General features: G+C 37.4%; 1 protein-coding gene across 22 annotated transcripts in view; it reads right to left on the bottom strand.

Moving 5' to 3' along the window:
• The window catches only part of NEK4 (NIMA related kinase 4), a 58,261-nt gene that overhangs the window by 8,251 nt on the left and 37,462 nt on the right, over positions 1 to 12,548 (bottom strand). For 9 of the 22 annotated variants that reach the window (XM_067043991.1, XM_067043982.1, XM_067043974.1 and 6 more), the window contains 2 exons: positions 6,326 to 6,543; positions 2,671 to 2,801 (listed from right to left, as the gene is read on the bottom strand). The exons of 1 other annotated variant lie outside the window; for it this stretch is intronic. In XM_067043991.1, coding sequence (XP_066900092.1) covers positions 2,765 to 2,801; positions 6,326 to 6,543 — 255 coding nt within the window. In that variant the 3' untranslated portion in view covers positions 2,671 to 2,764. Of the gene's footprint in view, positions 1 to 1,122; positions 2,802 to 6,325; positions 6,544 to 12,548 lie in introns of those variants that run through there. 12 more of the 22 variants (XM_059075995.2, XM_067043994.1, XM_059075993.2 and 9 more) reach the window with 10 other exon arrangements.

Genomic DNA, 12,548 nt, shown 5'->3' with positions numbered 1-12,548 from the left:
CTCATCAGTGCAGATGTAGAACATTTCCAATATTTAGTAGAGAAGTGATTCTGCCTATGCATGAGAATTCACCTTTACTGAATGCACACAGGGCCATTCCAATGATGGATCATGTACTGAACTACAGGGAAAAATGACTCCAAGAAATAGGGGTTGTACAGGTCATATTCAGTAACAACACTGCAGTGTAGCTGGAGCAAGGAGACAATTTCCTTGGCCTTCTAAATGTATGGAAATTTAGAAACTTAAAAGAAAAAATCATGGAATAAAAAAAGGTTCTGAAAAACCGAGGGGCAGGACAGGAATAAAGATGCAGACGTAGAGAATGGACTTGAGGACACAGGGAGGGGGAAGGGTAAGCTGGGACGAAGTGAGAGAGTGGCATGGACATATATATACTACCAAATGTAAAATAGATAGCTAGTGGGAAGTAGCCACATAGCACAGGGAGATCAGCTTGGTGCTTTGTGACCACCTAGAGGGGTGGGATAGGGAGGATGGGAGGGAGACACAAGAGGGACGAGATACAGGGATATATGTATATGTGTAACTGATTTACTTTGTTATAAAGCAGAAACTAACACACCCATTGTAAAGCAATTATACTCCAATAAAGATGTTAAAAAAATAAGAATATTTGGTAAATAAAAAAAATAAAAGAGAAAATCAAAACCAGAATTACTATTTAGAAACTAACCTCAAAAAAAAAAAGTCAAGTGTGGCCAAAGATACATTGAGAGGGAAATTTGTAGTCTTAAAAATGTGTTTTATAATTAAATAAGAAAGCTGAGGCTTCCCTGGTGGCACAGTGGTTGAGAGTCCGCCTGCTGATGCAGGGGACACGGGTTCGTGCCCTGGTCCAGGAAGATCCCACATCCTGCAGAGCCGCTGGGCCCGTGAGCCATGGCCACTGAGCCTGCGCGTCTGGAGCCTGTGCTCCGCAAGGGGAGAGGCCACAGCGGTGAGAGGCCAGACAAAAAAAAAAAAAAAAAAAAAAAAAAAGGAAAGCTGAAAAATGATTAACCACCCAAGAAAAAAGCACCACAAATAACCAAAGAACAGTAGGATAAAAACTGAATGAATGTTTAAACAAAAATATACAGAATGGTAATAAAAAAGGTATGGAGGAGATTTTTTTTATTCTAAGAAAATAATATGTATAACTTTATACCAATAAGTTACAAAACTTTAGTAGAACTGATGACTTTGCAGAAAGATGTGGATTTCTAAAACATGCAAGAAATGGTAAATAGCTCAGGAAGACCAATGGTTTGCCAAAAATTTGTCCTCAGCTGAGCACTAGGACTAGATGGTTTTAGATTTGAGTTGTTAAAAACCCTTCAAAATACAGAAATTTCAGAAATTAGGCCATGAACCTGGGCCTAGCACCTGGCACACAGTAAAAACTAAATAAAAGTCTTTTATGTGGACTAGAAAGGGAACATTTTATTATTTTATGTGTATTATTTTATGTGTATAATTTTCATAAAAGGTAAGACATATTTTTAACTGTAAAAAATGAGAATACTTCTGGAGTCATATTCATGTTTAGAGTCCCTCAAATGCAGAAGTTAAAATTTACTAATCAAAAGTTTTATTTTATAAAAACTATTTGCTAGATGGGTATTGCCCCTTATTAAACTAATAAAATATGTGATATACAGTTATACATTTAAAACATGGGAAGACAATATCTTGATGTATAAGAAGACAAATTTCAGGAGACAAATATGTCCAATATAACTAAAAGGATCTGGACTTTACTTAAAAACTGCTGAATTAGAAAAGGAATTAACGTTTAAGGAATGTTTTCACTTATGGAAAAATAAATCTTAAAAAGAAAAAAAAATCCAGTATGTAAAAACATACTGAGTTACTAGCCCAAAATAACTCCTAGTTTCAATTCTTGTATACCCTGAATGAGGTCCATATTAAATGGAAATAAAATGTTAAACATCCATCAATATGCAAAAAAGGAATTCAATGCTCAAATACTATATATAATGCCGTATCTTTAAATCTACTCCCAGAATTATAAAAAAAAATAATTTATCAATTTCTACTTAAGGTTATTAACAGTAAAAAGTAGTATCACTGGGGCTTCCCTGGTGGCGCAGTGGTTGAGAGTCTGCCTGCCGATGCTGGAGACATGGGTTCGTGCCCTGGTCTGGGAAGATCCCACATGCCGTGGAGCGGCTGGGCCCGTGAGCCATGGCCGCTGAGCCTGCGCGTCTGGAGCCTGTGCTCCACAACGGGAGAGGCCATAACAGTGAGAGGCCCGCGTACCACAAAAAAAACAAAAATAGTAGTGTCACTGGATATATGTCATTTATTTCTCCTATTGCTTTTGTCACTCTAGTATAATGTAAAACTTCCAATTCAGTATGTTATATCCCTGTATTCAAGCTAATAAGTACCTTAAAAAAATAGTTCTAGATATCAAGTTGGTTTAAGGCTCAGTAAACAGTAACCAAATAAACGTTGTACAACAGATTTTCCCTCATAAAGAGAGTAAGATAGCCAAAGGTTTTTTCTTTTGTAATAAGCTTGCTTCGTATTACTCTGTCCAATTTTTTTCTAGCAAAAAAAGGCCCAACAAAAATAAGGATGGTGAATGGCCTCCAGTCATTATTATAGGTTTGTTTGTTTTTGTTTAAGCCAAAAACCTTTGAAAATAGTTTCATTCTGGCAGCAGATTAGGTAAATTCTCAAAATTTTACATTATCTTCAAAAAATTTTAACTGGCGAGCTTTCACATTGTAAGTCACATACTTTTCACCCATGTGCTCCTGCAAACATACCTATATGGGAAACATAAAATAAAAAAAAAAAATCAGTATATAGTAGAAAAAAATATTTCTGTAACCTTAAAAGGGCTATTCTAAGCATGATACCAAGAGCAGAAACCTTATGGAAGAATACTAATAGTTCTGTTTACATAAAAATTTTAAATGTCAAGATACCAAAAAATAGTTATAAGAAATTAAAGAGCAAACAATAAACTAAGGAAAATATTTGCTACATGCCAAAGAATTAATACCATTAAGGTATAAAGAGATCTTAAAATCAATAAAACACAGCAATATTAGAATATTAGATTGTAAAGCAACTATACTCTAATAAAAAGTAACTTAAAAAAAAAAAGCCACCAAACACCTGTTATCCTTATCAGAAACCTAGACATTCCATTTCATATCACACACATGAAATGGAGAAAATAAATTAATTGAAGGCAAAAAAAAATAGAGTATTAGAATTGATAAAACAAAATCAATCCCATAGATAACTCAGTAAAGGCATTTACAAAATAATACAACCAATTAACATAAAATTCAAACTGACTAGTAATAAAAAAAAGGGACTATTTGATACTCAAAGTCTTTGTCTGTTGAAAGAAATGCCTGAAATTGAAATAACGTTTAATAATATGTTAAACAGATGTCATGCACTTCCTGATACAATGAACTGAGGACACATCACCTCTGTGGTATTCCTACCAAATATGCATAATCTGGATCTATTCATGAGGAAACATCAAACACACCCAATCTGAGGGGCATTTTATAAAACACATGGCCTATACTCTTCAAAAACATCAAGGTCATGAAAAACAGAGAGTCAGTAACTGTTCCAGATTAAAGGAGACATAATAACTAAATCTAAAATGTAATCCTGGGGCTTCCCTGGTGGCACAGTGGTTAAGAATCCGCTTGCCAATACAGGGGACACAGGTTCAAGCCCTGGTCTGGGAAGATCTCACATGCCGCGAAGCAACTAAGCCCATGTGCCACAACTACCGAACCTGCACTCTAGAGCCTGTGAGCCACAACTACTGAAGACTATGCGCTTAGAGCCCGTGCTCCTCAACAAGAGAAGCCACCACAATGAGAAGCCCACGCACCACAACGAAGAATAGCCCCCGCTCATTGCAACTAGAGAAAGCCTGCGCACAGCAATGAAGACCCCATGCAGCCAAAAATAAATAAATAAAATAAATAAATTTTAGAGGGAGACACAAGAGGGAAGAGATATGGGAACGTGTATATGTATAACTGATTCACTTTGTTGTAAAGCAGAAACTAACACACCATTGTAAAACAGTTATACTCCAATAAAGATGTTAAAAATAAATAAATAAATTTTAAAATAATGATAATAATAAAATAAAAATAAAATGTAATCCTAATTGGTTCCACATCCAGCATGACAGCATGAGAAGCTCTGCAGACCCCTCTTCAGTGAAACTGGTAAAAATATTTTAAAAACCAACCATTTAACTTGAGGATATGGGGAGGGGGAAGGGTAAGCTGTGATGAAGTGAGATAGTGGCATGGACATATATACACTACCAAATGCAAAATAGATAGCTAGTGGGAAGCAGCCGCTTGGCACAGCGAGATCAGCTAGGTGGTTTGTGACCACCTAGAGGGGTGGGATAGGGAGGGTGAGAGGGAGGGAGATGCAAGAGGGAAGAGATATGGGAACATATATATATGTATAACTGATTCACTTTGTTGTAAAGCAAAAACTAACACACCATTGTAAAGCAATTTTACTCCAATAAAGATGTTAAAAAAAAACAACAACCAACCATTTAAAGTCTCTGGAAATGGTCATAAGGGCATACAGCAAATAGGGACCCTTTTTTTTTTTTTCAAAAAAATCTACTAAAACTCAGTTAAAAACAGTAAAGCTACTAAGAACAATGAGGGTCAGTGAACTGAATTAAAATGAAATGTCTCCCTCCCCACTCCAGCTCAGTGAGACAAAAACTTCACTACACTGGGGAAGTCAAGAAACTTCTTTCCCCCAACTCTAGTTGGAAGGCTGTCTTCCTGGGAGGGGCAGGACATCGGCATATTTCATCCTGCCCCCAATACTTGATGGTGACAGTAAGCTTTGGGAGAGTGCAGCCAAGAGGTGGGAGCTTCTTTTTTATGCCCAGCTCAGACATGTAGTATAGAGGCTCTATCTTGGGTACAGGGCCACTGAAAATACGGGGACCTCAATCACCTTTGCCCCAGACCATAAAGTGAAGTTTCCATGCTGGGTGAAGCATGCCAAGAAGACCAGATGCTACTGCTTCTCACCACCTCTGAGCTTCCAAAGTGCGGGTATCACTCAGAGACAAGCAAGCTACTGTTCCCACTCCCAGCTCCCGAGCTGTGCTCCCAGATTTTGCCTGGGGGTAGAAGCAAGACATAAAACAAGCACCAAGTCTTTAATGAACTGACTTCATTTGGAACAGAGTGTGGAGAATTCAAGCCTAAGGGTGCTCTCAAAAACTGGAGGTAGTGGTGAAAGGCAACTGGGAGGAGATTAGTACTAGGTGCATTGGATATAGGCTAAAGTACACCAGTTAGTTTAAAAGAACCAAGAAACTGGAGGGGCCCTGGGTTCAGAACAAATCTCAAACACTAAGCTTGGGAACTACCTCTTCAAAGGAGCTCAGCTTTGATTGGATCAGCCTATGGAGCAATGTAGCCCCAGGGCGTGACTGAGAACAATAAAAGTGATCAGCTGGCAACCAAGAAACATCTGGGTGAGGTCTGGGAAAGGGAGCATCAAGAGAGCTCTGCCAGGGACTTCCTTGATGGTCCGGTGGGTAAGACTCCATGCTCCCAAGGCACGGGGTTTGATCCCCTGGGTCGGGGAACTAGATCCTGCATGCCTGCCGCAACTAAGAATTCGCATGCCACAACTAAGAAGTCCGCATGCCGCAACTAAAAGATCCTGCGTGCTGCAACTAAGACCCAGTGCAGCCAAAATAAATAACTAAATAAATAAAGAGAGCTCTGCCAAACCCACTGTCATTCCAAGGTAGCTGTGAACATACCCAAGGCTGTACCCTAGGGGCAACATCAGAGGCTTCACATTGTGGGGACTAGGGTAAGGGGTTCATAGACTTTACTAATATAATCCAGCCAATCAATAAACAAATAAACAAGCAAATAACAATAACAACCCCACACCACTGGAGGCCAATACTCAGACTTGTAACCATTTATTATCTAAAATGTCTAGTTTCCAACAAAAAGTTATGAGACATGCAAAGAAATATAATAGTATGACACATACACTAGAATAAAAGCATGCAAGAGAAACTGCCTGTGAGAGCAACCAGATGTTGGATTTAACAGACAAAAACATCAAAGTAGGTATTATGAGCATGTTCACAGAACTAAAGGAAACCATGATTACAGAAGTAAAGGTATGATGACAATGTCACATCAAACAGAGAATACTGAGAAGAGAAAGAAGGCATTAAAAAAACCAAATGGAAATTCTGCAGTTAAAAAGTGCAATGACAAATGAAAAAATTCACCTGGGAGGCTTAAACAATATATTTGAACTGGCAAAGAGAATAAGTGAGCTTGGAGATAGACCAACAGAGATGATGCGGGCTTCCCTGGTGGTGCAGTGGTTGAGAGTCCGCCTGCCGATGCAGGGGACATGGGTTTGTGCCCCAGTCCGGGAAGATCCCACATGCTGCAGAGCGGCTGGGCCTGTGAGCCATGGCTGCTGCGCCTGTGTGTCCGGAGCCTGTGCTCCACAGCGGGAGAGGCAAAAAAAACAAAAAACAAAAACAGAGATTATGCAATCCAAAGAACAGAGAGAAGAGAAAATGAACAGTTTCAGAGAAATGTAAGACACCGTTAAGCAAAACAGCACATGTATAATGGGAGCACCAGAAGAAGAGGAGAGAGAAAAGGAGCAGAAAAAATATTTGAAGAATACTGGCTGAAAATTTCCCAAATTTAAAAAAGAACAATCTACACATCCAGGAATCTCAATGAACTCTAAGCAGGATCATCTCAAAGAGATCCACACACGGACACATTAAAGTAAAAGTCCTGATGCTGTAATGTATACAGAAGTCAAAAGGTATGGTTGTATACATGCAACTTATAAACCAATGTTATCTCAATAAGAAAAAATAAATTTAAAAAAATAATAAAAAGCAATATTCCAACAACAACAACAAAGTAAAAGTGCTGAAAGTAAAGTCAAGGAGAAAATCTTGAAAGCAGCAAGAGAAAAATGACTCAGTACTTACAAGAGAACCCCAATAACATTAACAGCTGACTTACCATAAACAATGAAGGCCAGAAGGCAGAAGGATAACATATTCAAAGTACTCAAAGAAAAAACTGTCAACTAAGAATCGCATATCCAGTAAGGCCATCTTTCAAAAATGAAGTCAAAATAAAGATATTCCCAGATGAACAAAAACAGAATTTGTGACTAGCAGACTTGCCTTCCAAGAACTACTAAAGGAGGCTCATCAGGCTGAAAGCAAGAGACCCCAGGCAATAATTCCAATTTACATGAAAATAGGAAAAGCACTGATGAAGGTAATTATGTAAATAAAAACAATATAAATACAAATTGCTTCTCCTTTTCTTCTCTGAACTGATTTTAAAAGCAATTATATATATATTATTATTATTATATATTATATATATTATTATATATTATTATTATACTATTATATAATACAATATGTATAGAAGATGGTGGAGGAGTAAGAAGCACCAGGAATCTAACTGATGTAACTATTTTGGAACTCTGGAGTCTATGAAAGGCTTGAAACATTCAGGGGAAGGCTTGGATGGTAAACTTTGGTTAATTCCAGTCAATTTCAGCTCTTAGCGCGCGCGCGCGCGCGCGCGCGCGCGCGCGCACACACACACACACACACACACACACCTCTAGAGGCAGGTAGCTGTCCAATATTCCTGGAGCAGCCTGTAGACAGCATGTAGGAGCCAGGGTAGGCAATAAGAATCTTGTCTTCCAAGTACGAGGGATCTCTGTATTGACAGCTGATTGCTGCTTCTCATCACAGAGGAGCAGACACAGAGGCAGGCAACCACGGCTGCAACGCTCATTGACATTGTTACAAACACCATAGCCTTCAGCAGAAGCAACTTCCAAGGGATTTAAAGGGACTAACATAGGTATTGTGGGAGTCTCAAAAGAAGACAGAAAGAAGAAGTGAAATTATTTAAAGAAATAATAGCCAGAAACTTCCCACATTTGATGAAACACATGAATATAAACATCAAAGAATCTCAACAAACTCCAAGTAGGATGAACACAGAGTTCACATTCAGACACATTATAATCAAACTGTCAAATGCCAAAGGCAATCTTGAAAGCAACAAGAAAGGCGCAACTCTTCACATGCAAGGGATTCCTCAGTAAGATAATAAGCATATTTCTTATCAGAAACTTTGGAAGCCAAAAGGCAGTGGGATGATATTTTCAAAGTGAAAAAAACTGTCAACTAAGAATCCTGTATCTGGCAAAAATGTCCTGCAAAAGTGAAAGAAAAAAGAAGGAACTCTTGCCATCTGCAACAACATGGATGGACCTTGAAGGTATTATGCTAAGTGAAATAAGTCAGAAAGAGAAAGCCAAATACTGTATGAGCTCAGTTACATGCAGAATCTGAAAAAAACCAAACTCATAGAAAGAGACAACAGACTGGTGGTTGCCAGAGGTGAGGAGTGGGGGTGAAGGAAATGGGTAAAGGTGGTCAAAACGTAGAAACTTCTGGTGAGTTTTGGGGATATAATATACAACATGGTAACTCTAGTTAATTGTACTCTATTGTACATTTGGAAGTTGTTAATAGTAGATCTTAAAAGTTCTCATCACAAGAAAAAAAATTTATGACAGATGATAGATGTTAACTAAACTTATTGATTGTGGTAGTCATTTCAAAGTACATACATATATCAAATAATTATGTTGTATACCTTAAACTAACACAGTGTTACATATCAATTATTTCTCAATAAAACTGGGTGGGGGAGAACTTAAGACATTCCCAAATAAATGATGAAGAAGTTTATTACCACTAGACCTGCCCTGCAAGAAATACCAAAGGAAGTCATGCTGATAGATATGAAAGCATACTAGACAGTAACTCAAAGCTGTATGAAGAAATAAAGATCTCAGTAAAGGTAAATACATGGGCAATTATCAAAGCTAGTATTATAACAATGGTTTGTAATTCCATTTTTTATTTTCTACATGATTTAAGACACTAATACACTAAAAAAAATTATTAGTCTAAAAAGTGATTAGTCTAGTACTAATGTAACTTTGGTTTGTTCCACATTTTGTTTTCTTCAAAATTTAAGAGACTTTAAGAGACTAATGCATTAAAAAAAAAAAACCAATTACTAGTTTATATTTTTGGTTATACAATACATAAAGATGTAATTCTGTGACATCAATAAGCAAAAGGGGTGAAGACAGAGCTTTAAAGCAGCAGATTTTTTAAGTTAAGCTGGTATAAATTCAGATTTGAGTATTAAAACTAGGATGTTAAATGTAATCTCCATGTTAACCTCAAAGAAAATAGTTATAGAATATACACTAAAGGAAATAAAAAGGGAATTAAAATGTTTCACTACAAAAAAAAAGTACTAAACGTAAAAGAAGGCAGTAATACAGGGTATTAGGGACAGAAAAAGCTATAAAGCATATAGAAAACAAACAGCAAAATAATGGAAGTTCCTCCTTATCAGTAATTGCTTAAGTGTAAATGAATTAAACTCTCCAATCACAAAGACGGAAATTGGCAGAATTGTTAACAAAACTGTATGCTTTCTGGGGCTCCCTGGTGGCAGAGTGTTTAAGAATCCGCCTGCCAATGCAGGGGACACGGTTTGAGCACTGGTCCAGGCAGATCCCACATGCTGTGGAGCAACAAAGCCCGTGTGCCACAACTACTGAAGCCAATGTGCCTAAAGCCCACGCTCCGCAACAAGAGAAGCCACCACAATGAGAACCCCACTCACCGCAACGAAGAGCAGCCCCCACTCATCACAACTAAAGCCCACGCATTGCAACAAAGACCCAATGCAGCCAAAAATATAATTAATTAATTAATTAATTAAAAAACTATATGCTTTCTAAAAGAGACTTTAGATCCAAAACAGATTGAAAATGAAAGGACTGAAAAAGATATCCCATGCAAATAGTAACCAAGAGAGCAGGGGTGACTATACTAATATCAGACAAAACAGACAAAGACAAAAAAGGTTACAAGACACAATGACATTATACATTAACAAAAGGATCAATACAGCAGGAAGATATAATAATTATAAATGTTTATGCACCTAATAACAGACCATCAAAATATTTGATGCCAAATTTGACAGAATTAAAGGAAAAAATAGACAGTTCTACAAATAATAGTTGGAAACTTCACACTCTCAATAACAGACAGGACAACCAGACAGAAGATACAAAAACAGAGGAGTTGAACAATGCAAAAACTAACTAGATCTAACAGACATATAGGGAATACTCTACCCAGCAGTAATAGGGTACACATCCTTCTCAAGTGCACATGAAAACATTTTCCAGAAGAGATATATATATTAGGCCACAAACTAAGTCTCAATAGATTAAAAAGAACATACAAAGTATCTGCTCTGACCACAACAGGACGATGTTAGAAATCAATGACAGAAGGAAACTAGAATATTCACACATTTATGGAAATTAAATAACACACTCCAGGCTTCCCTGGTGGCGTAGTGGTTCAGAGTCCGCCTGCCGATGCAGGGGACACGGGTTCATGCCCCGGTCCAGGAAGATCCCGCATGCCACGGAGCGGCTGGGCCCATGAGCCATGGCCGCTGAGCCTGCGCATCTGGAGCCTGTGCTCCACAACGGGAGAGGCCCGTGTACTGCAAAATAAATAAATAAATAAATAAATAATAAAAATAAATAAATAACACACTCCGATACACCAAAGAAGAAATCACAAGGGAAATTTAAGATATTGAGAGACAAAAGAAAATGAGAACAATATACCAAAACTTATGAGATGCAGCAAAAGCAGTGCTAAGGGGGTAATTTATAGCTGTAAATGCTTATGTTAAAAAAGAAAAAAGATTTTGGGACTTCCCTGGTAGTCCAGTGGCTAAGACTCTGCGCTCCCAATGCAGGGGGCCTGGGTTCAATCCCTGGTCAGGGAACTAGATCTCACATGTTGCAACTAAGAGTTCACATGCTGCAACTAAAGATCCCACATGCCACAAGGAAGATCCCACATGTGGCAGTGAATATCCCACCGTGCCACAACTAAGACCTGACACAACCAAATAAATAAATATTTTTTTAAAAAAAGATTTCAACTCAACAACCTAATTTTGCAGCCTAAAGAAATAGAAAAAAGAACAAATTAAACCTAAAACTAGCAGAAGGAAGGAAATAAAGATTAGAGCTGAGATGAATATAATTGAGAACAGAAAAATAGAAAAAAATCAATAAAAGCAAAAGTTGGTTCTACAGAAAGATGAACAAAATTGACAAACCTTTAGCTATACTAAGAAAAAAAAAGACTCAAATTAGTAAAATCTGAAATGGATTTGGGATGTTACTACCACTCTAATAAAAAGAAATAAAAAGGATTCTAAGTAAGTATTATGAACAATTGTATACCAACAAGTCAACAAAATGGACAAATTCCAAGAAACATAAAACCTATCAAAACTGAATCATGAAGAATAGAAAATCTGAATATCCCCATAACTAGCAAGGAGACTGAATCAGTAATCTAAACCTCCTTAACAAGGAAAGGCCCTGGACCTTTGCTGGTGAATTCTGCCAAACATTGGGACAGGACCTGATACCAATCCTTCTCAAACTCTTCAGAGAGTTAATGAGGAAACAGCACTTCCTGGCTCATTTATGAGGCCAGCATTGCCCTGGTGCTAGGACCAAACAGGGACACTATAGGAAAAGGAAAATATAGACTAATATCCCTTATAACCACTGAAGCAAAAATCTTCAGCAAAATACTAGATGATTAAGATGTTCATGAGAGATACTGGTCTCATGTTTTTTTCATGTAGTGTCCTTGTTGGGTTTTGGTATTACGGTTGTTCTGGTCTTATGGGGAGAAATGGGAAATGTCCCTTCTTTTTCTGTTTTCTAAAGAATTTGTGTAGGATTTGTGTTATTTCTTCCTTAGATGATTGGAAGAATTCACCAGCAAAGCTATCTGGGCCTGAAGTTTTCTTTACAGGTGAGTTTTACTTCTTCTAGATGCTGTGTTTAGGCTTTGTATCAAGGCTTAGAGTAGTTAAATTCATAGACACAGAAATTAGAATGGTGGTTGCCAGGAGCTGGTAGGAGAGTAAGTGGGGAGTTTTTGTTTAATTAGTACAGTTTCAGTTTTGCAAAATGCAAAAAGTTCTGGAGACGGATGGTGGTGATGTTTGCACAATAATGTAAACATACTTAAGGCCACTGAACCAAATACTTAAAAATGGTTAAAGTGCTAATTTTGAAGTTATGTGTATTTTACTATAATTTTAAAAACCAGCATGTATATAATACACTGTCGAACCTACAAAATAGAAAAATGTAATATATTTGTGCAAATATATGTGGAAATTAAACAATATACTCCTAAACAACCAACTTACAGAAATAAAAAATATTAAAAAGAATTTCTATTCATAATTGTATGCCAGTGTGTGGGCACTGAACCAAGATGATGGCGGAGTAGAAGG

This window comes from Kogia breviceps, chromosome 10 (genome assembly GCF_026419965.1).
Source record: "Kogia breviceps isolate mKogBre1 chromosome 10, mKogBre1 haplotype 1, whole genome shotgun sequence".
NCBI classification, from domain to species: domain Eukaryota; kingdom Metazoa; phylum Chordata; class Mammalia; order Artiodactyla; family Physeteridae; genus Kogia; species Kogia breviceps.
Note: the sequence above shows the minus strand (reverse complement) of the source record. Positions and strands in the feature narration are given on the sequence as shown.